Source organism: Lolium perenne, chromosome 6 (genome assembly GCF_019359855.2).
Source record: "Lolium perenne isolate Kyuss_39 chromosome 6, Kyuss_2.0, whole genome shotgun sequence".
Taxonomy (NCBI): Eukaryota; Viridiplantae; Streptophyta; class Magnoliopsida; order Poales; family Poaceae; genus Lolium; species Lolium perenne.
Genome location: NC_067249.2, coordinates 173789610 through 173812034, shown reverse-complemented (window position 1 = coordinate 173812034; position 22425 = coordinate 173789610). Strand labels below are relative to the sequence as shown.

The window sequence follows — 22425 nt, the reverse complement described above, 5'->3', positions numbered from 1 at the left end:
ATTGCTTTATGAGTTAACTCTTATGCAAGACTTATTGATGCTTGTCTTGAAGTTCTATTCATGAAAAGTCTTTGCTTTATGATTCACTTGTTTACTCATGTCATATACATTGTTTTGATCGCTGCATTCACTACATATGCTTTACAAATAGTATGATCAAGGTTATGATGGCATGTCACTCCAGAAATTATCTTTGTTATCGTTTTACCTGCTCGGGACGAGCAAAACTAAGCTTGGGGATGCTGATACGTCTCCGACGTATCGATAATTTCTTATGTTCCATGCCACATTATTGATGATATCTACATGTTTTATGCACACTTTATGTCATATTCGTGCATTTTCTGGAACTAACCTATTAACAAGATGCCGAAGAGCCATTTGCTGTTTTTTGCTGTTTTTGGTTTCAGAAAACCTAGTAAGGAAATATTCTCGGAATTGGACGAAATCAACGCCCAGGGTCCTATTTTGCCACGAAGCTTCCAGAAGACCAAAGAGGAGACGAAGTGGGGCCACGAGGTGGCCACACCATAGGGCGGCGCGGCCCAGCCCTTGGCCGCGCCGACCTGTAGTGTGGGGCCCTCGTGTGGCCCCCTGACCTGCCCTTCCGCCTACTTAAAGCCTCCATCGCGAAACCCCCGCATCGAGAGCCACGATACGGAAAACCTTCCAGAGACGCCGCCGCCGCCAATCCCATCTCGGGGGATTCAGGAGATCGCCTCCGGCACCCTGCCGGAGAGGGGAATCATCTCCCGGAGGACTCTACGCCGCCATGGTCGCCTCCGGAGTGATGAGTGAGTAGTCTACCCCTGGACTATGGGTCCATAGCAGTAGCTAGATGGTTGTCTTCTCCCCATTGTGCTTAATTGTCGGGTCTTGTGAGCTGCTGATGGCGTGTAACTCACACGTTCGTTGGGAACCCCAAGAGGAAGGTATGATGCGCACAGCAGCAAGTTTTCCCTCAGAAAGAATCCAAGGTTTATCGAACCAGGAGGAGCCAAGAAGCACGTTGAAGGTTGATGGCGGCGGGATGTAGTGCGGCGCAACACCAGTGATTCCGGCGCCAACGTGGAACCTGCACAACACAACCAAAGTACTTTGCCCCAACGAAACAGTGAGGTTGTCAATCTCACCGGCTTGCTGTAACAAAGGATTAACCGTATTGTGTGGAAGATGATTGTTTGCAGAAAATAGTAAAACAGTATTGCAGTAGATTATATTTCAGTATAGAGAATTGGACCGGGGTCCACAGTTCACTAGAGGTGTCTCTCCCATAAGATAAACAGCATGTTGGGTGAACAAATTACAGTTGGGCAATTGACAAATAAAGAGGGCATGACCATGCACATACATATCATGATGAGTATAGTGAGATTTAATTGGGCATTACGACAAAGTACATAGACCGCCATCCAGCATGCATCTATGCCTAAAAAGTCCACCTTCAGGTTATCATCCGAACCCCCTCCAGTATTAAGTTGCTAACAACAGACAATTGCATTAAGTATTGCGCGTAATGTAATCGAACTACATCCTTGAACATAGCACCAATGTTTTATCCCTAGTGGCAACAGCACATCCACAACCTTAGAACTTTCTCACATCCTGTCCCGAGATATCAATGGAGGCATGAACCCACTATCGAGCATAAATACTCCCTCTTGGAGTTACAAGCATCTACTTGGCCAGAGCATCTACTAGTAACGGAGAGCATGCAAGATCATAAACAACACATAGACATAACTTTGATAATCAACATAACAAGTATTCTCTATTCATCGGATCCCAACAAACGCAACATATAGGATTACAGATAGATGATCTTGATCATGTTAGGCAGCTCACAAGATCCGACAATTAAGCACAATGGGGAGAAGACAACCATCTAGCTACTGCTATGGACCCATAGTCCAGGGGTAGACTACTCACACATCACTCTGGAGGCGACCATGGCGGCGTAGAGTCCTCCGGGAGATGAATCCCCTCTCCGGCAGGGTGCCGGAGGCGATCTCCTGGATCCCCCGAGATGGGATCGGCGGCGTCTATGGAAGGTTTTCCGTATCATGGCTCTCGGTACAGGGGGTTTCGCGACGGAGGCTTTAAGTAGGCGGAAGGGCAGGTCAGGAGGCGGCACGAGGGGCCCACACCACAGGGCCGCGCGGCCAAGGGGGGGGCCACGCCGCCCTAGGGTGTGGCCACCTCGTGGCCCCACTTTGTCTCCTCTTCGGTCTTCTGGAAGCTTCGTGGCAAAATAGGACCCTGGGCGTTGATTTCGTCCAATTCCGAGAATATTTCGTTACTAGGATTTCTGAAACCAAAAACAGCAGAAACAAAGAATCGGCACTTCGGCATCTTGTTAATAGGTTAGTTCCAGAAAATGCACGAATATGACATAAAGTGTTCATAAAACATGTAGATAACATCAATAATGTGGCATGGAACATAAGAAATTATCGATACGTCGGAGACGTATCAGCATCCCCAAGCTTAGTTTTGCTCGTCCCGAGCAGGTAAAACGATAACAAAGATAATTTCTGGAGTGACATGCCATCATAACCTTGATCATACTATTTGTAAAGCATATGTAGTGAATGCAGCGATCAAAACAATGTATATGACATGAGTAAACAAGTGAATCATAAAGCAAAGACTTTTCATGAATAGAACTTCAAGACAAGCATCAATAAGTCTTGCATAAGAGTTAACTCATAAAGCAATAATTCAAAGTGAAAGCATTGAAGCAACACAAAGGAAGATTAAGTTTCAGCGGTTGCTTTCAACTTATAACATGTATATCTCATGGATATTGTCAACATAGAGTAATATAATTAGTGCAATATGCAAGTATGTAGGAATCAATGCACAGTTCACACAAGTGTTTGCTTCTTGAGGTGGAGAGAAATAGGTGAACTGACTCACCATTGAAAGTAAAAGAATTGTCCTCCATAGAGGAAAAGCATCGATTGCTATATTTGTGCTAGAGCTTTGATTTTGAAAACATGAAACAATTTTGTCAACGGTAGTAATAAAGCATATGTATCATGTAAATTATATCTTACAAGTTGCAAGCCTCATGCATAGTATACTAATAGTGCCCGCACCTTGTCCTAATTAGCTTGGACTACCGGATCATCACAATGCACATGTTTTAACCAAGTGTCACAAAGGGGTACCTCCATGCCGCCTGTACAAAGGTCTAAGGAGAAAGCTCGCATTGGATTTCTTGCTATTGATTATTCTCAACTTAGACATCCATACAGGGACAACATAGACAACAGATAATGGACTCCTCTTTTATGCATAAGCATGTAACAACAATTAATAATTTTCTCATATGAGATTGAGGATATATGTCCAAAACTGAAACTTCCACCATGGATCATGGCTTTAGTTAGCGGCCCAATGTTCTTCTCTAACAATATGCATGCTTAACCATAAGGTGGTAGATCGCTCTTACTTCAGACAAGACGAACATGCATAGCAACTCACATGAAATTCAACAAAGAGTAGTTGATGGCGTCCCCAGTGAACATGGTTATCGCACAACAAGCAACTTAATAAGAGATAAAGTGCATAATTACATATTCAATACCACAATAGTTTTTAAGCTATTTGTCCCATGAGCTATATATTGCAAAGGTGAATGATGGAATTTTAAAGGTAGCACTCAAGCAATTTACTTTGGAATGGCGGAAAATACCATGTAGTAGGTAGGTATGGTGGACACAAATGGCATAGTGGTTGGCTCAAGTGTTTTGGATGCATGAGAAGTATTCCCTCTCGATACAAGGTTTAGGCTAGCTAGGCTTATTTGAAACAAACACAAGGATGAACCGGTGCAGCAAAACTCACATAAAAGACATATTGAAAACATTATAAGACTCTACACCGTCTTCCTTGTTGTTCAAACTCAATACTAGAAATTATCTAGACCTTAGAGAAACCAAATATGCAAACCAAATTTTAGCATGCTCTATGTATTTCTTCATTAATGGGTGCAAAGTATATGATGCAAGAGCTTAAACATGAGCACAACAATTGCCAAGTATCACATTACCCAAGACATTATAGCAATTTACTACATGTATCATTTTCCAATTCCAACCATATAACAATTTAACGAAGAAGAAACTTCGCCATGAATACTATGAGTAGAAACTAAGGACATACTTGTCCATATGCTACAGCGGAGCGTGTCTCTCTCCCACAAAGTGAATGCTAGGATCCATTTTATTCAAACAAAACAAAAACAAAAACAAACCGACGCTCCAAGCAAAGCACATAAGATGTGATGGAATAAAAATATAGTTTCAGGGGAGGAACCTGATAATATTGTCGATGAAGAAGGGGATGCCTTGGGCATCCCCAAGCTTAGACGCTTGAGTCTTCTCAGAATATGCAGGGGTGAACCACCGGGGCATCCCCAAGCTTAGAGCTTTCACTCTCCTTGATCATGTTGCATCATACTCCTCTCTTGATCCTTGAAAACTTCCTCCACACCAAACTTAGAACAACTCATTAGAGGGTTAGCGACAATAAAAATTAACATGTTCAGAGGTGACACAATAATTCTTAACACTTCTGGACATTGCATAAAGCTACTGGACATTAATGGATCAAAGAAATTCATCGAACATAGCAAAAGAGGCAATGCGAAATAAAAGGCAGAATCTGTCAAAACAGAACAGTTCGTATTGACGAATTTTATCGAGGCACCATACTTGCTCAAATGAAAATGCTCAAATTGAATGAAAGTTGCGTACATATCTGAGGATCACTCACGTAAATTGGCATAATTTTCTGAGTTACCTACAGAGAAAACAGCCCAGATTCGTGACAGCAAAGAAATCTGTTTCTGCGCAGTAATCCAAATCTAGTATGAACTTTTCTATCAACGACTTTACTTGGCACAACAAAACACTAAACTAAGATAAGGAGAGGTTGCTACAGTAGTAAACAACTTCCAAGACACAAAATAAAAACAAAGTACTGTAGGTAAAAACCATGGGTTGTCTCCCATAAGCGCTTTTCTTTAACGCCTTTCAGCTAGGCGCAGAAAGTGTGTATCAAGTATTATCAAGAGACGAAGTATCAACATCATAATTTGTTCTAATAATAGAATAAAAAGGTAACTTCATTCTATTTCTAGGGAAGTGTTCCATACCTTTCTTGAGAGGAAATTGATATTTTATATTACCTTCCTTCATATCAATGATAGCACCAACAGTTCGAAGAAAAGGTCTTCCCAATATAATGGGACAAGATGCATTGCATTCAATATCCAAGACAACAAAATCAACGGGGACAAGGTTATTGTTAACGGTAATGCGAACATTATCAACTTTCCCCAAAGGTTTCTTTGTAGAATGATCAGCAAGATTAACATCCAAATAACAATTTTTCAGCGGTGGCAAGTCAAGCATATTATAAATTTTCTTAGGCATAACAGAAATACTTGCACCAAGATCACATAAAGCATTACAATCAAAATCTTTAACCTTCATCTTAATGATGGGCTCCCAACCATCCTCTAGCTTTTTAGGAATAGAGGCTTCGCGCTCTAGTTTCTCTTCTCTAGCTTTTATGAGAGCATTTGTAATATGTTGCGTGAAAGCCAAATTTATAGCACTAGCATTAGGACTTTTAGCAAGTTTTTGCAAGAACTTTATAACTTCAGAGATGTGGCAATCATCAAAATTCAAACCATTATAATCTAAAGCAATGGGATCATCATCCCCAATGTTGGAAAAAATTTCAGCAGCTTTATCACAGGCAGTTTCAGCAGCTTTAGCAGTTTCAGGTAGTTTCTCGCGCTTTGCATTAGAAGTGGAAACATTGCTAACACCAATTCTTTTATTATTAATAGTAGGAGGTGCAGCAACATGTGTAGCATTAGCATTACTAGTCGTGGTAATAGTCCAAACTTTAGCTACATTCTTCTCTTTAGCTAGTTTTTCATTTTCTTCTCTATCCCACCTAGCACGCAGTTCAGCCATCAATCTTATATTCTCATTAATTCTAACTTGGATGGCATTTGCTGTAGTAACAATTTTATTTTCAATATCCCTACTAGGCATAACTTTCGATTTCAAAAGATCAACATCAGCAGCAAGACTATCGACTTTAGAAGCAAGTATATCAATTTTTCCAAGCTTTTCTTCAACAGATTTGTTAAAAGCAGTTTGTGTACTAATAAATTATTTAAGCATGGCTTCAAGTCCAGGGGGTGTGTTCCTATTATTGTTGTAAGAATTCCCATAAGAATTACCATAGCCGTTGCCATTATTATAAGGATATGGCCTATAGTTGTTACTAGAATTGTTCCGGTAAGCATTGTTGTTGAAATTATTATTTTTAATGAAGTTCACATCAACATGTTCTTCTTGTGCAACCAATGAAGCTAACGGAACATTATTAGGATCAACATTAGTCCTATCATTCACAAGCATAGACATAATAGCATCAATCTTATCACTCAAGGAAGAGGTTTCTTCGACGGAATTTACCTTCTTACCTTGTGGAGCTCTTTCCGTGTGCCATTCAGAGTAGTTGATCATCATATTATCAAGAAGCTTTGTTGCTTCACCAAGAGTGATGGACATAAAGGTACCTCCAGCAGCTGAATCCAATAAATTCCGCGAAGAAAAATTTAGTCCTGCATAGAAGGTTTGGATGATCATCCAAGTAGTCAGTCCATGGGTTGAGCAATTTTTAACCAAAGATTTCATTCTTTCCCATGCTTGTGCAACATGTTCAGTATCTAATTGTTTAAAATTCATTATGCTACTCCTCAAAGATATAATTTTAGCAGGGGGATAATATCTACCAATAAAAGCATCCTTGCATTTAGTCCATGAATCAATACTATTCTTAGGCAGAGATAGCAACCAATCTTTAGCTCTTCCTCTTAATGAGAAAGGGAACAATTTTAATTTTATAATGTCACCATCTACATCTTTATACTTTTGCATTTCACATAATTCAACAAAATTATTAAGATGGGCAGCAGCATCATCAGAACTAACACCAGAAAATTGCTCTCGCATAACAAGATTCAGTAAAGCAGGTTTAATTTCAAAGAATTCTGCTGTAGTAGCAGGTGGAGCAATAGGTGTGCATAAGAAATCATTATTATTTGTGGTTGTGAAGTCACACAACTTAGTATTTTCAGGGTTGGCCATTTTAGCAACAGTAAGTAAAGCAAACTAGATAAAGTAAATGCAAGTAACTAATTTTTTTTGTGTTTTTGATATAGCGAACAAGATAGCAAATAAAGTAAAACTAGCAACTAATTTTTTTGTATTTTGATTTAGTGCAGCAAACAAAGTAGTAAATAAAACTAAGCAAGACAAAAACAAAGTAAAGAGATTGGGAAGTGGAGACTCCCCTTGCAGCGTGTCTTGATCTCCCCGGCAACGGCGCCAGAAAAAGAGCTTGATGGCGTGTAACTCACACGTTCGTTGGGAACCCCAAGAGGAAGGTATGATGCGCACAGCAGCAAGTTTTCCCTCAGAAAGAAACCAAGGTTTATCGAACCAGGAGGAGCCAAGAAGCACGTTGAAGGTTGATGGCGGCGGGATGTAGTGCGGCGCAACACCAGGGATTCCGGCGCCAACGTGGAACCTGCACAACACAACCAAAGTACTTTGCCCCAACGAAACAGTGAGGTTGTCAATCTCACCAGCTTGCTGTAACAAAGGATTAACCGTATTGTGTGGAAGATGATTGTTTGCAGAAAATAGTAAAACAGTATTGCAGTAGATTGTATTTCAGTATAGAGAATTGGACCGGGGTCCACAGTTCACTAGAGGTGTCTCTCCCATAAGATAAACAGCATGTTGGGTGAACACATTACAGTTGGGCAATTGACAAATAAAGAGGGCATGACCATGCACATACATATCATGATGAGTATAGTGAGATTTAATTGGGCATTACGACAAAGTACATAGACCGCCATCCAGCATGCATCTATGCCTAAAAAGCTCACCTTCAGGTTATCATCCGAACCCCTCCGGATTAAGTTGCTAACAACAGACAATTGCATTAAGTATTGCGCGTAATGTAATCAGTAACTACATCCTTGAACATAGCACCAATGTTTTATCCCTAGTGGCAACAGCACATCCACAACCTTAGAACTTTCTGTCACTGTCCCAGATATCAATGGAGGCATGAACCCACTATCGAGCATAAATACTCCCTCTTGGAGTTACAAGCATCTACTTGGCCAGAGCATCTACTAGTAACGGAGAGCATGCAAGATCATAAACAACATATAGACATAACTTTGATAATCAACATAACAAGTATTCTCTATTCATTGGATCCCAACAAACGCAACATATAGGATTACAGATAGATGATCTTGATCATGTTAGGCAGCTCACAAGATCCGACAATTAAGCACAATGGGGAGAAGACAACCATCTAGCTACTGCTATGGACCCATAGTCCAGGGGTAGACTACTCACACATCACTCCGGAGGCGACCATGGCGGCGTAGAGTCCTCCGGGAGATGAATCCCCTCTCCGGCAGGGTGCCGGAGGCGATCTCCTGGATCCCCCGAGATGGGATCGGCGGCGGCGGCGTCTCTGGAAGGTTTTCCGTATCGTGGCTCTCGGATCGGGGGTTTCGCGACGGAGGCTTTAAGTAGGATGAAGGGAATGTCAGGACGCGGCACGAGGTGCCCACACCACAGGGCCGCGAGGCCAAGGGGGGCAGCGCCGCCTAGGGTGTGGCCACCTCGTGGCCCCACTTCGTCTCCTCTTCGGTCTTCCGGAAGCTTCGTGGCAAAATAGGACCCCGGGCGTTGATTTCGTCCAATTCCGAGAATATTTCGTTACTAGGATTTACGAAACCAAAAACAGCAGAAAATAAACAAAGAATCGGCACTTCGGCATCTTGTTAATAGGTTAGTTCCAGAAAATGCACTAATATGACATAAAGTGTGCATAAAACATGTAGATAACATCAATAATGTGGCATGGAACATAAGAAATTATCGATACGTCGGAGACGTATCAGCTGCCGAACATGATCAAGATCATCTATCTGTAATTCTATATGTTGCGTTTGTTGGGATCCGATGAATAGAGAATACTTGTTATGTTGATTATCAAAGTTATGTCTATGTGTTGTTTATGATCTTGCATGCTCTCCGTTACTAGTAGATGCTCTGGCCAAGTAGATGCTTGTAACTCCAAGAGGGAGTATTTATGCTCGATAGTGGGTTCATGTCTCCGTGAATCTGGGGAAGTGACAGAAATCTCTAAGATTATGGATGTGCTGTTGCCACTAGGGATAAAACATTGGTGCTATGTTCGAGGATGTAGTTACTGATTACATTACGCGCAATACTTAATGCAATTGTCTGTTGTTAGCAACTTAATACTGGAGGGGGTTCGGATGATAACCTGAAGGTGGACTTTTTAGGCATAGATGCATGCTGGATAGCGGTCTATGTACTTTGTCGTAATGCCCAATTAAATCTCACAATACTCATCATAATATGTATGTGCATGGTCATGCCCTCTTTATTTGTCAATTGCTCAACTGTAATTTGTTCACCCAACATGCTGTTTATCTTATGGGAGAGACACCTCTAGTGAACTGTGGACCCCGGTCCAATTCTCTATACTGAAATACAATCTACTGTTTTCTGCAAACAATCATCATCCACACTATACGGTTAATGCTTTGTTATAGCAAGCCGGTGAGATTGACAACCTCACTGTTTCGTTGGGGCAAAGTACTTTGGTTGTGTTGTGCAGGTTCCACGTTGGCGCCGGAATCTCTGGTGTTGCGCCGCACTACATCCCGCCGCCATCAACCTTCAACGTGCTTCTTGACTCCTACTGGTTCGATTAAACCTTGGTTTCTTACTGAGGGAAACTTGCCGCTGTGCGCATCACACCTTCCTCTTGGGGTTCCCAACGGACATGTCAACTACACCCATCAGGCGTTGTTACAAACGCTGTTCCCATGGCCCCAACTCCTGCCATAGCCATGTTGTACAATGCTTCTCTTGGATCTCCGGGAGGCGGCTTGGATGCGAGGATAAAGGCTTGCGTCACTATATACCCAGCTTCCGGTGTCTTAGGGATAATGTTCCCTCTCGTGTCTATCGACATAAAGGACATGTCGAGGTTTTGAACCAGATTCTCTCTATCTGCCTCTGGTATATTCTGCAGCCGAGATCTCGCTCTATTTCGAGCTGCCCTGTGGCTATCTCCCGAAGTTCCTGAATGTCGACTTAACTCCGCCCTTCGCCTGCTTGATGCAGAGGCTGCTTCCTGCCTTCTATCCAACTCGATTTTCTACTTCTCGAGCTCCCGCCTGGTACGTGCAAGCCTGTATTGATATGCTTGTAACTCCTCAGGTGTCGCCGTTACAGTCATTGGCTCTGTACCATTAATAGCTCTTGCGACTCGATCCCATACTTCCTGCGGAAATCGCACCATCTCTCGTGTTCCTGGTCCAATATATTTTGTTCCTAGACCTCTCGTGAGATCTACAGGATCGACATATGGATTTCCCGCCTCGTCGAAATTCTCTGATGTCTCCTCTTGTGGGCAACTCGGATCTCCGATTGCATAGATCTGATGATATTTTGGATACTGAACCATGTTGGGTTTGGTGACACCATCATAAAGATTGGTGAATACCTTGCCAACGGTAGTAGATCTGTCGATGAAGTTGAAGTTGTCGAAGCTATTCGAGTCATCGCTTATATCTGAGTCCGCAGATGACTCGAAGGACATGTCGCTGAAGATCTTGGTGAGCTTTTCGCTTGCCCTGGTGCTGATGAAGCGTGGCGATGAAGTCTCCTCTTCGCCTGACTTGATTGACGATGTTGAGTTCGAAAAATCGGAATCGACCGCTGATAATCCCGATGAGATCGGAATTTTGAGATGATACGCTCCCTCTTTCTCGACGCGAAAGTGGAACCTCCCGAACGTCATCTCCATGGGCTCCTCCAGATACGCATATGCATCCAAATGGGAGGGCGGGTGAGGCACAAAATCGACAGGACCAGTTTCGATCTGTTTACCTCGATCCATCGCGTGTTGCTTGCTGTTGACGAAGTGGACGATCTTGAACGTGCCATCGAGATCAGATCCTTGACGCCTCTAATCCCCACAGACGGCGCCAATTGACAAGGGATTAACTTGTCAATGCATACGGGTTGTAGACTAGGGTTTTAGCTAGAAGTAGAGGGCAAGTAGATCTCGAAGGTTTCAGCCGAAAAGTACTCGACGATATGAAAACTAGAGTTTGTGAGACCATGAATCGATGCTTTCTTTGTCCCTCGGCTCCCCCTTATATAGGAGGTGGAGCCGAGGGATTCATGATACACAAGTTACAGAGTCCGGGAGGGTTTCCAACTCATCCCGCAATATTACAAGTGTTCTCTCCTAATACAACTCTAGCTTCCCTTAACTAGCAACTTGGGCTTCCGATTCTTCTTATCCTTCGGATCGTGGGCCTTCAGTAAACCCCGGGTACCATCTTCGGCAGGCCCATTGGGGATGCCTATGTCAATGGGCGCGCCGGAGATTCGGGAGAGGCTCTGGAAGGATTATCCGCCACCCTACGGTACGCCTCGCCGTCCTCGATCTCGTCTTCTCCCTTTGCTTCTGCTCCTCTGCTTCCCGGCCCGCAGAGCTGTTCTTGGTGAGAGTAAGGTAGAAACCGATTGAACCAGATTTTTTGCGACGAATCGATCAGTAATGAACGACAATGTCGTCTGAGGCAATTATCGTTCATACGTGAGGTGTATTGAGACAGTTCTTGCTTGTTGCAGTTAGGCGGAAAAGCAGACAGTAATCTCGTTCAATCCGAGAATCTTGAGTTGTTTTGGTTAATTTTTTGTGATAGATATGTTAGTTTGATTCCTTGTCGTGGAGTAGGAGCAAAAAAATCAAATTTAGGCAGAATTGTGCAAGTGTTAACTCTGAAAATTTGGTGTTCATGGTTTCAGGTTTTCAGTTAAATTCAGTTAAGTTCGGTTAAGTGTTAACTCTGACAGCCAAATGGAGATAGAGATGAAGTACATTGCTAACACTCATATTAGAAGAGAAACATTACAACATACATATGACATTGGCAAATGGAGATACAAGTGCAGTAGTAACAAGCACAAGTGCTAGGAAATTAACTTTGAAACTAAACAGATAGAAAGTTCTAGGAATAGATAGCACATTACTGTTTCTTGCAACTCATGCTGTTGGACACCTTCTTTGCAAAGCCTTGGATGCCTTTCTTGATCTTGCACAACATGACAGCAACTATCATGGAATCCTCTTTTTTTAGGCACAAAGAAAGGATCAAATGGTAGTCTTCCAGGGTATTTAACAGCTTCATCTGCAGTAGAGCCATACACTCTAGGTTAGTTTGGTTGGGTTGGTTGAACTGAGGTTGTTATCTCAGACATGACATGCCTATTTGCAGGAGAGTAGACCATGCCATGACCTAGCTCTTCTAGGCCAGCTGCAGCATCCACTTCTAGAGCTAGCCTATGTAGCCTATTCCTCTCAGCTGCTGCCTCCCTCTCCTCAGCACTTCTGCTGTGGTAGACTAGCAATTATTTCTCTCTTGTTCTATATTCTCTTGCACTAGCACTTGAGCTCAACCTTGCAACAGAGCTTCTTCTGGAACCAGTGCTTCTTCTTTTTTTGTCACTCCACTCAATGTGTTCCATGGTTGAGCTCAATTTGGCCAGGCAACACATTGTGGCACCCATATTTAAGGTGGATGTGGCAGGAACATGACAATGCACACACACAAGGCAACAATACGTTTAATGAGACAAGCATTGACAATTCAAATCAACTTGACATATCACTGTTGAATGATTCTTTCTCTTCTTCTTATTTTTGCAGTTACTAATCCAAAGCTTGCTCCAAAGCTGTTTTCTCTGGAGGTGTGCCACAATGGCTTTTTTGTGGCCTTGCTGAAAAGTTGCAGTATGTGGATGACACTGTCTCTGTATTTGACAATCTGCTAATTGACAGTTGGAGCAACTCAACCCTTGATCATATTTTGTGTGTGCTTGATTGTCTGAGGGATGAGAAGCTTCATGTGTACTGGCTTTGCCCAGGTAAAGACCTGTTTGATGGTTTGGTGCCTCTGGTTACTGAAGATGATTTGATAGACATGAGAAGGGAAGCAAAAGTTCATAAAACCCTGGTAATATTTGTTGATGACAAAAAATTTATCAGGTTGATCAGGGCTGACCTTGTGAGGGCTAGAGCAGCAATTGCTAGAAATGGTGTTGAACTCTCTGAAGAAGCAGCATCAACATCAATTGTTGTAGCACAAGATCTTGGCCAGGAGTGTGTGCAGTCATGTGCAGATGATTCAGACAGTGACACTGACTTGCATGACAACAAGTCAACAATGAGATTGTGCTTGCTGCTGACCTGGAAGATGATTCACAACTGGAAGACAGAGACCTTAATTTGGAAGAAGGAGAAAGACTGCAGCTAGAGTACAGGTTTGCATCATTTAACCCAGTAGTGGACATGGAATCTCCTGTATTCAAAACTGGCATGAAATTTGCTAGCATTGAAGAGGCAAGGCAAATAGTTAATGCATACATCATCAGAGAGAGGGTGAAGACAAGGAAAACAAAAAATGGCAGAACCATGCTTCATGCTAGGTGTGAGGAAGGTTGTCCATGGAGGCTCAAGATAGATTTTGATTTGCAGAGGTCAGGTGGATATGTGGTGACATCTTATGAAGGAGAACACAGATGTGAGAGAGTTTATGAAATGAGAACTCTTACAGCTAAATTCTTATGCACACAATTCATTAATGAATTCAGAGACAATAAAAAAATGGACATGCAGTCATTTGCAGCAAAGGTTCAGAGAAAATACAACATGTGCCCTGACAGGTGGAAGTTGGGGAGAGCAAGAAAGGCTGCACTGTTAGAAATTCATGGTAATGAAGAAGCACAATTTTCTCTACTAAGGGATTATGGTGAAGAGCTAAAGAGGGCAAACCCTGGATCAACTTTCTTCCTGTCCACCAATTTTGTGAAAGAAACAGGGAGTGACATTGTGAAGGAACACTTGGCAACAATGTACTGGTCATATGATGCCTGCAAAAGAGGATTTCTCACTGGATGCAGACCATTAATATGTGTTGATGGATGTCATATTAAAACAAGGTACAAGGGAGTGTTGCTTACTGCTGTTGGCATAGACCCCAATGACTGCGTTTTCCCCATTGCCATGGGCATGGTGGAGGTGGAGTGCACAAGTTCTTGGGAGTGGTTCCTCACAACACTAAGAGATGATCTCAACATCACCAACACATCTCCTTAGACAATTATGAGTGACAGACAAAAGAGCCTTATAAATGCAGTGGAGAAGGTCTTCCCAGATGCATAGCACAGGTTTTGTGTGAGACATTTGATTCAGAATTTTCAAAAAGCAGGCCATAGAGGAGAGACACTGAAGAATGACTTGTGGGCCATAGCAAGATCAACTAATATTCCCAAATGGCAGAAAAACATGGAAATTATGAAGGTAGAAAGTGAGCAAGCATATGAGTGGGTGGAAGAATTAGTACCAAACACATGGATCAAGGCATTCTTCTCAGATTTTTCCAAGTGTGACATGTTACTGATCAATCATTCAGAGGTTTTCAACAGTTACATATTGGCAGAAAGGGAGAATCCAGTGCTGCATGTCAGTGCTTGAGATGCTATTTTACAAGTAGATGCAAAGGAATTTGTCAAAACAAAGGGATGATGCTAAATGGCATGGAAGGATTTGTCCAAAAATAAAAAGATACTAGACAAGCTGACTGAGTGGAGTATGAATTGCATTGTCCAAGCAGGAGGAAATTATAAATTCTCTGTGCAATCACATGAGCTAGAGAGATCTTACTGTGTTGACTTGAAGGGAAAAACCTATGACTGCAAGAGGTGGCAACTAACAGGCATACCATGCCACCATGCAATTGCTTGTTGCAGGACAAACAGACTAAATCCAGAAAATCTAGTCCATTCTTGCTACACAGTTGATACATATAACAGATCAGATGGATTTAATTTGGCTCCACTAAGAGGCAGAATATTCTAGGACAAAGTGGATGCAGCAGAAGTGCATCCACCTCTCTTCACAAAGGTCATGGGGAGGCCTAAGAAAAATAGAAGAAAAGCACCAGAAGAGAAGATGAAGAAGGGAGTGAAGGTGTTTACCAGGGCTGGAGTGCACATCCACTGCTCTACATGTGGTAAATCTGGGCACAACAAAAAAAAGGTAACATTAAATTTGTGCAGAAGAAAATGGCTCAACAGCTTGCTGGAATTATTGAAGAAGATGAAGAATATGACATTCCTGACATAATGCTGGTAAGTAATTGGCACAAGACATTTTATTTCAGAAACAACAGTACATTGCTTGTCACTCTCTCTCTCTCTCACACACACACTACTGCATTGATTGCTAGGGAAACACACACACACTACTGGTTCTTTAATTTATTCCTAATCCTAGCCACCCATCTTTTCATAGCTCTCTTCACCTTGCATAGCACAATGGATGTTGTCACTTCCTTTTCTATTTGTGGAGGGACCAATGCATGCAAGTATTGTCCCTCAAGAACTCTCTCCAACTGATCCAAGGGAGGGTAATCACCTGAACAAAGCCTTTGATTCCTTGCCTCCCTAGGATGTAGCCCATCAACTCTTCTTGGCAGCTCATCCATGGATGGCATAGTAGGTTGACAAGCCCTTCTAGTGTTTGCTGGAGCATTAGGAGCAGGCAATGCCATAAACATCCTTCTAACAACACATTCACCTAGCTGCTCCAAACCAGTAACAGCTTCTTGCTCCATGAACTCTCTATTTCTCTCCCCTGCCAGTTGCCTCTCCTTGCACTTCTTCTATGGTATACTAGAGGATGGGCACCTGGAGTTTCTTGTGACCTTGAACCAGTGGACCTGCGACTATACTCCATGCTGTGCCCGCTGAGCACATTGCAAGTAGCTGTTATTTATATAGCAAAAGACAGGTAGACAACAACTGAAAATCACAAGTTAACAGACAAACTTCACAAGTTACTAGATAGAGATGGTGGAATTAGAATAATTTCATTGTATATGCATTGTCACTCCATGTCACTCAGTCTCCAAAGAATAGTCATTCACTTGCTTGTCATGACATGCTTTATCTGCTTTTTATGCAGAATCTATTCCCTCAAAACCCTGATCCAACCCTGGACCCAAGCCACAGGCAAGATCATATGGTTTATATGATGGGACAAGAGGTAATGCATTACACTCCTTCTATTACTGCTATTAATCCATGCTCATATGATATATTGGACTAACTAAAGTTAACTGTCCAGGAAGCAACTCATGTACCAATTGCTAGAGCACATGAACCACTGCCAGAGATTGAGTTTGTTGTTAATGCCAGGGAAAGCATGCCATTACCAACAGGAAGGATGACTAACGCAACAACTAGAGGAAGAGAAAGAGCAAGAGCAAATTCACAGAGAGGAAGAGGCAGAGGAAGGAACATAGCAACAGCTAGCACAGATGGAGATTCAGCAAGAGGAAGAGCTAGGGGAAGATCTAGTACAAGAGCTACCAAGAAAAAAAGTTGAGATCCCAGCACAAGTGGAACTGCAGACCAACCTCATGAAGCACCAGCCGGGAAAAAAAGACCTGGAGATGCTAGCAGAAGTGGAGTACATGATACAGACCTGGAGATGCTAGCAGAAGCACAAGCTTTAGTTGATGCACCTGTAGGCAGAGAGAGGACATATAGAGGATACAGAATAGGGCCTGACAGTTTCTACTACCTGATGTTTGGAGATGACAATCCTTTCCCTTATTTAAATGAGGAATACATTCCAGATATGAACATTCCAGAGATGAATGTACAAGAGATGCAACTAAGCCAGAATGCACCATCACTAGATGACATCTAGATGTGATTCATATTGTCATAATATGGTGTGTGACAATTCCTAGAGAAGCATCATTTTGTGTCTTGATTTATTTTAGATTGTGCTATCAATTAAACATGTTCACTGTGGAACTGATGTAATTTGGATTTATAGCCATTGTGCTATCAACTACTGCCATGGAGGAATTGTGCTATCAAGTAATGCTTAATATCATCTGATGTGCATCCAATTGCTACCTATCGTTGCCTATTCGACGGTGCCTCGGAGGAGGGATCCTCACGAGGGGGAGAAGAAGTAGGGGCCATAGGGCGGAGTGCACACGGGACGGTGGTACGCGATTTGCCCAGCTTCGGAACACCTGCACGATGACAGGGCCTACTGCTGCTTGTCTGGAATTATCTGGGCGCTTTCGCGTTGTTACAATGAGTTGTGGTTGTGCCTCTAGGGCTCCCGGGATCCGGCTTATAAAGGCGCACGGATCTAGGGTTTACATGGAGAGTCCTAGCCGGATTACAGGTTGCCTAACTACGGTACAATATCTTGCCATGTACGTCAAGGATCCACCTTCCCATCTACGTCGTACTGGATCCGGGTTCCATATGGGCCTCCACGGATCCGACTTCCTCTGAAGGTCGGTTGGGATCCGGCTTCCCTATCCTGGGCTGGACTTCATCCTTCAGGATCAACAGCAACTGGGCCGCCCGATGGGCCACATGCCACACCACCATCTATGGGCCACCCGGGCTTGCCGGATCTAGGCTCTGTCGATGGTACACCCATGAAGTATACCCACAACAGTAGCCCCCAGAGTTCTCCGAGTTTCACCTCTTGTTTCCGCCTTGCTAACGCTTCATGATTTCCGGCAATTTCGGTAACGTGGAGAAATTTTAAGAACTCCAACTTCACATTTTCTTCTTTCCCAACTCTTGGTCGGAAAATACCCCCATCCTGCGGGACTTCATCCATTGACAGCGTCACTACGGCATGTCCCCGGGTTACTCCCCTGCTGCGGACAAGAGTTTGCTTATCTTCACGCTGCAACCCGGAACCTGAAAAGGTGCAAACGGTTCCGCCAATCCTGACATCATTTTCGCGCAATTTGAGCGGTAACTTATCCTTAGCCGTTTTTACCGCTTAGGGTTTTCGACACGTGTCGCTCATCCAACGGTGCGATGCTTGTGTTCCGACCATAGGATGCGGAGCACGAATCTCCTCCTTCGGCCTATAAATATCCGCCGTTCAACCCTAATCACTCCATTCGCCCCCTTTTCACCTCCCAGCGCAGCGCCGCCTCCGAGCTCCTCCTCCGCCGTACCGGAGTTCGTCGGAAGTTCGCCGGAGTCGTTTCGCCGCCGCGCAGTGTTCATCGTGTTCTTAACTTCAGCGAGACACCGCAGCGAAACCTCACCTCCGGCGACTCCGACCACCGCGGAAGCCATTCCGGTAAGCTCTCAAGCTTCGTCTTCGCACCGTAGTTGGTAGGGATGAATTAGGGTTTCAACATTGGATCCGACTAAGTTAGCTTTTCCGCCACTGTTTCCTCTTCAGATGTCTTCTTCGACTCCGCCTCCTACATCCGAGCCGATCATGGCAACACCCATCTCCTCTGCCCCTCCCCCTTTGTCCCAGTTCAGCTGGAACCCTCCAAGGATTCCGGCAAGAACATCGAGGGGGCGTCCGCTAATCCGGATAAAACCGCCGGAGTGGAACAAGCAGAAAAGAAGGCGGAAGAAGCGGCAGCCAAAAAATCTAAGGCTCGCCAGCGAGACAGCGAAGCCAAGGGGAAGTGGTGGCCATGTACCACCACAGAAACTGAGCTCAACAACCTCGAGGCGGAGGGCTTTCTAAGACCCGGGTCCTGGCGGACACTTCCGGGTGCTCTGGCTCCAGCTCCCGAAGCCGGAGAAAATGTGGTGACCAAGGCGCTTGTGGAGCGGGCTTCTCCTTTCCGCCAAGCGATTTCTTCTCGGAAATCTTGAAGGCGTACGGGCTCCAGCCCCACAACATATCCCCAAACAGCGTCCTAGACATCATCAACCATGTCACTCTATGTGAAGGCCACCTCCGGGTACCCCCAGAACTTTCTCTTTTTCAGTACTTCTTCTCCGTTAAAAAGGAGAAGATTCCTCAAACCTCCGAGTTGGCCACTTGCGGGTCAATCACATTCATGCTCCGCCCCGGCCGCGTCTATCCTCCCACCGATCGCCACGAATTCGAGCGATACTGGTCTGGAGGCTTCTTCTATTTGAAGGATGTTTCCGACCCGGCGAGCGAGAGGGTGCTGCCGCCCTTCAAGAATAGCCCCGCCAGCGAGACTCCGGCCTGGACACAATGTCCTCACCTCTCCGAGTCACCTCTACTGACTCGCGCAGTTAGGCGGATCTGCAAACTGACGGAAGATGGTCTGTCTGGGAAGGACCTAACAATGTCCTGGTTCACCAAGCGGATCCAACCACTTCAACATCGGGACCGCCTGATGTTCCAGTACACGGGGCGCGACGATCCTATGCGCGCCTCCAAGGACAACCTTTCCGCTGACGCCATCGACAAGCGGATCCGACTTCTGATCAAGATTCCGCGTGATCTTCGGATTCACGTGTGTAACAAGGATATCCACACCAACGGCTCCGGGACCGCGGTACGTTGCCTTGACTCAACTGTCGATTCCTTTCTAATCTGAATTTTGTCTAAGTGTTGGCTGGGTAACATAGCTCAAGGCCCTTGAGGAGAGCGAACTCGGAGCTCTTATTCGGGTCCCTCACGCGGGCAACACCGACCCGGAAGTTGCATCGGACGCGGAAGCTCCCAAAGCTCCGCGTCCCTCCAAAAGGAAGAGGGTTGCTCCCTCCAGCCCCGCAACCAAACGTGCCCGCGAAGTGCTTAGCACCGTGGCTACCCGCAAGGCGGAGGCGGAGAAGAAGCGCCTCAAGCTCATCGACACCAGCAACCGAGCCCAACCTGACATGCACCATTTTTTGAAACCATCCGGGTAAGTGCTTGGCTTCCGTCTTAAAATTCCTCCGTCACCATGAATCAGCATGTGCTAATTGTTATGCCTTTCTTATTGTGTAACAGAAGCTCCGGAAGCCAAACCCCCAAGATCCTCGAGAAGAGAACGAAACCATCTCCGGCTTCTATGCCAGTCACACCGGAAGTGGAGGTTCCGCCCAAGGCCTCTTCTACCGCCAAGCCGGATCCTAAGGACATCATCAACCTTGATGACCTTCCTGAAGAACCAACTACCGAGACCGGCCACGGCGTGGCAAGGGCGCATCCTCATCCGCACCTCCCCCTGAGCAGCCAACCGTCACCTCGGCTGAAGCTCCGGCTGAAGAAGCTGAGAAAAAGTTACTACTAAGTCGTGCCACTGGCACGCCCCAGACTCATCCTCACCTCTTTCCGACTCTGCAAAAGGTCCCCCTCTCACAGCGCCATGCGGAGGTCTCCGCCATAATGGACAAAGTGTGGGGGCCTGCGAACACGGAAATGCAGGAGCTGACTGAACTAGAAGACTATCTCAAGATTTTCTTCGCTCAGCACAAGAACGTGCGCCAGGTAACTCTAGCCCCCAAGCATTGGGTTGGACATTTTTCCGGGTAACATGTGTGAGCCGATGCTTTTTAGATGTGCACCTTAGCGGAAATTTAAAATTTTATCAATCTAAGAATTTAAACTCCTCGCCAGCATTTCTAGCTAACTTCTGCCTGCTTCTCAGAACACGCGGAAACTGCACAAAGACCTGCGCGTCCATGTGCTGGAGCAAATAACAGAGATCGAAGGGCTGCGCCAGAATGCCGAAAATATCCAAAAGGCTATATCGCTCTTGGAGACCGGCCTGAATGGTAAGAACTCCGGGTTGCTTACGAATCTTTCCACGAACAATCATGATGCATAACTTGTTTGATTTTCCGCCTACAGAAGAAATAGCCAAGCGCCCCGCCATTGATGCATTGTCCACAAGGTCCAAGTGCTCGAGGCGGAGAATGAATCCCTCAAGAACTTCCTGAAAGAATCCTCCGAGAAGGAAACTTTAGAGAAGAAGGAGCTCTTGGAGAATCATGCATGCGGCATGGCGGAACTTGCGGACAAACTGAAGAAGAGCCAGCAAAGGGTATCAACCTTAGCGGCTAAAAATAAGAGACAAGAGGCGGAGGCGGAGGCTATCGACAAAATGATTTTCCGTAAGAACCTTTCCTGTTTAACTCCGACTTCCTCACACTTTGCTTTGTCCGCGGTAGAACTGATCATCATTTTCGCAGCGAGACTTGGCTTTGAATGGACCAAGGATTCAACCCTCAAGAGGACTGAAGCATATGATGAAGCGCGGAGCTCGATTGACGACCTCTTCGAGGCATGTCGCGGAGTCACCAAGTCGTTGTCCCTGAAGAGGGCCAAGACCACGGTGATCGACACCATGACCAAACTCATGAGGCAGGTGCCGGAGCTCATCAAGGATTGGCAAGAATCTTCTGCTCGCGGAGTCGCTTCCCTTGTTTTGGCCACGTGCAAAGCGCACTTCCCAACCATGAGGTTTGCGGATGTTGCGCGCGATACTCCCAAAGGCACCAACATGAGAGCCATTCTTGCGGAGACCCAAGGGTTCGATCGACTCTTTGTTGGACGAGTTAACCACTCATTCTGGTACAACAAATACGATCTCCCCAAGGGCTTCTCTGATGCGGAAGACGAAGAGGAAGGTGCTGAGGAGGGCGACGCGGAGGGCTCCGGATCGAGCGCTAATCAATCCGAGGAAGGCTCCGATGGCAACTCCGGCATTGGCTCCGGCGACGGCTCCGCCTACGTAGCTTCTGATGAGGAGCAATCCTCCGAGTGAAAAAAAATGTTTAAACAGTCAAACTGATGTATCATTTTGACCTCGGAGTGGGTTTATAATATAACTTAAATTCGTAAGTAGCTAGGAACGAAACACTTATGCATGGGCGGAAAATACTTATCCTGCTATCCGTTTGAATGTTATTTGCATGTTTCGTTTATATGAAAGCAAGTGCTGGTTTTATACTTTCCGGCTTGCTCATTTGACCTTCCACGAGCCGGAAGACCATTAGCCGGAAATGCTAGCCAGCGGCGACGAAGCCCAATGGCGTCTGTCAATAACCGCGGAAACAAGCCCCCAGCGTAGGTGCCGGAAATCGCTACCAGGAATCCATGAGTTTGCAACAGAAAATATTTCCGCCAGAAAACTTAAGCTTACGTCCAAAAAAGGACGATTTTGAAAATCACAACTTTCATACATGCCTAGGCGGAAATATCCAGCTCTACGGTTTTAGTCGGAAAACTTACATGATCTAAAAATGAACGAGTAAAGGAGGTAAAAGACTCAAAGAGTGAACCAGAAGCTTTATTTCATTGATCATGCATAACTATTACAAGGTATGTAATTCTAAAATTTTGCTAAGTGTGGAAATGACGTAGTTGTGCAATGTTCCAGGGACGTTCTGTTTCGTCGTATATGTCATCCGGATCCTCTCACCT

At 44.7% G+C, this 22425-nt stretch overlaps 1 protein-coding gene across 1 annotated transcript; it reads left to right on the top strand.

Moving 5' to 3' along the window:
* The first annotated feature begins 13527 nt into the window (after positions 1 to 13527).
* On the top strand, positions 13528 to 14334 carry LOC127310228 (uncharacterized). The gene has a single exon (XM_051340915.1). It carries the CDS (start codon positions 13528 to 13530, stop codon positions 14332 to 14334), a length of 807 nt encoding a protein of 268 aa, XP_051196875.1.
* Positions 14335 to 22425: the final 8091 nt, after the last annotated feature.

Coding starts and splice junctions, on each gene's coding strand:
- LOC127310228 (XM_051340915.1), top strand. CDS start 13,528: ATGGAATCTCCTGTATTCAAAACTGGCATGAAATTTGCTAGCATTGAA.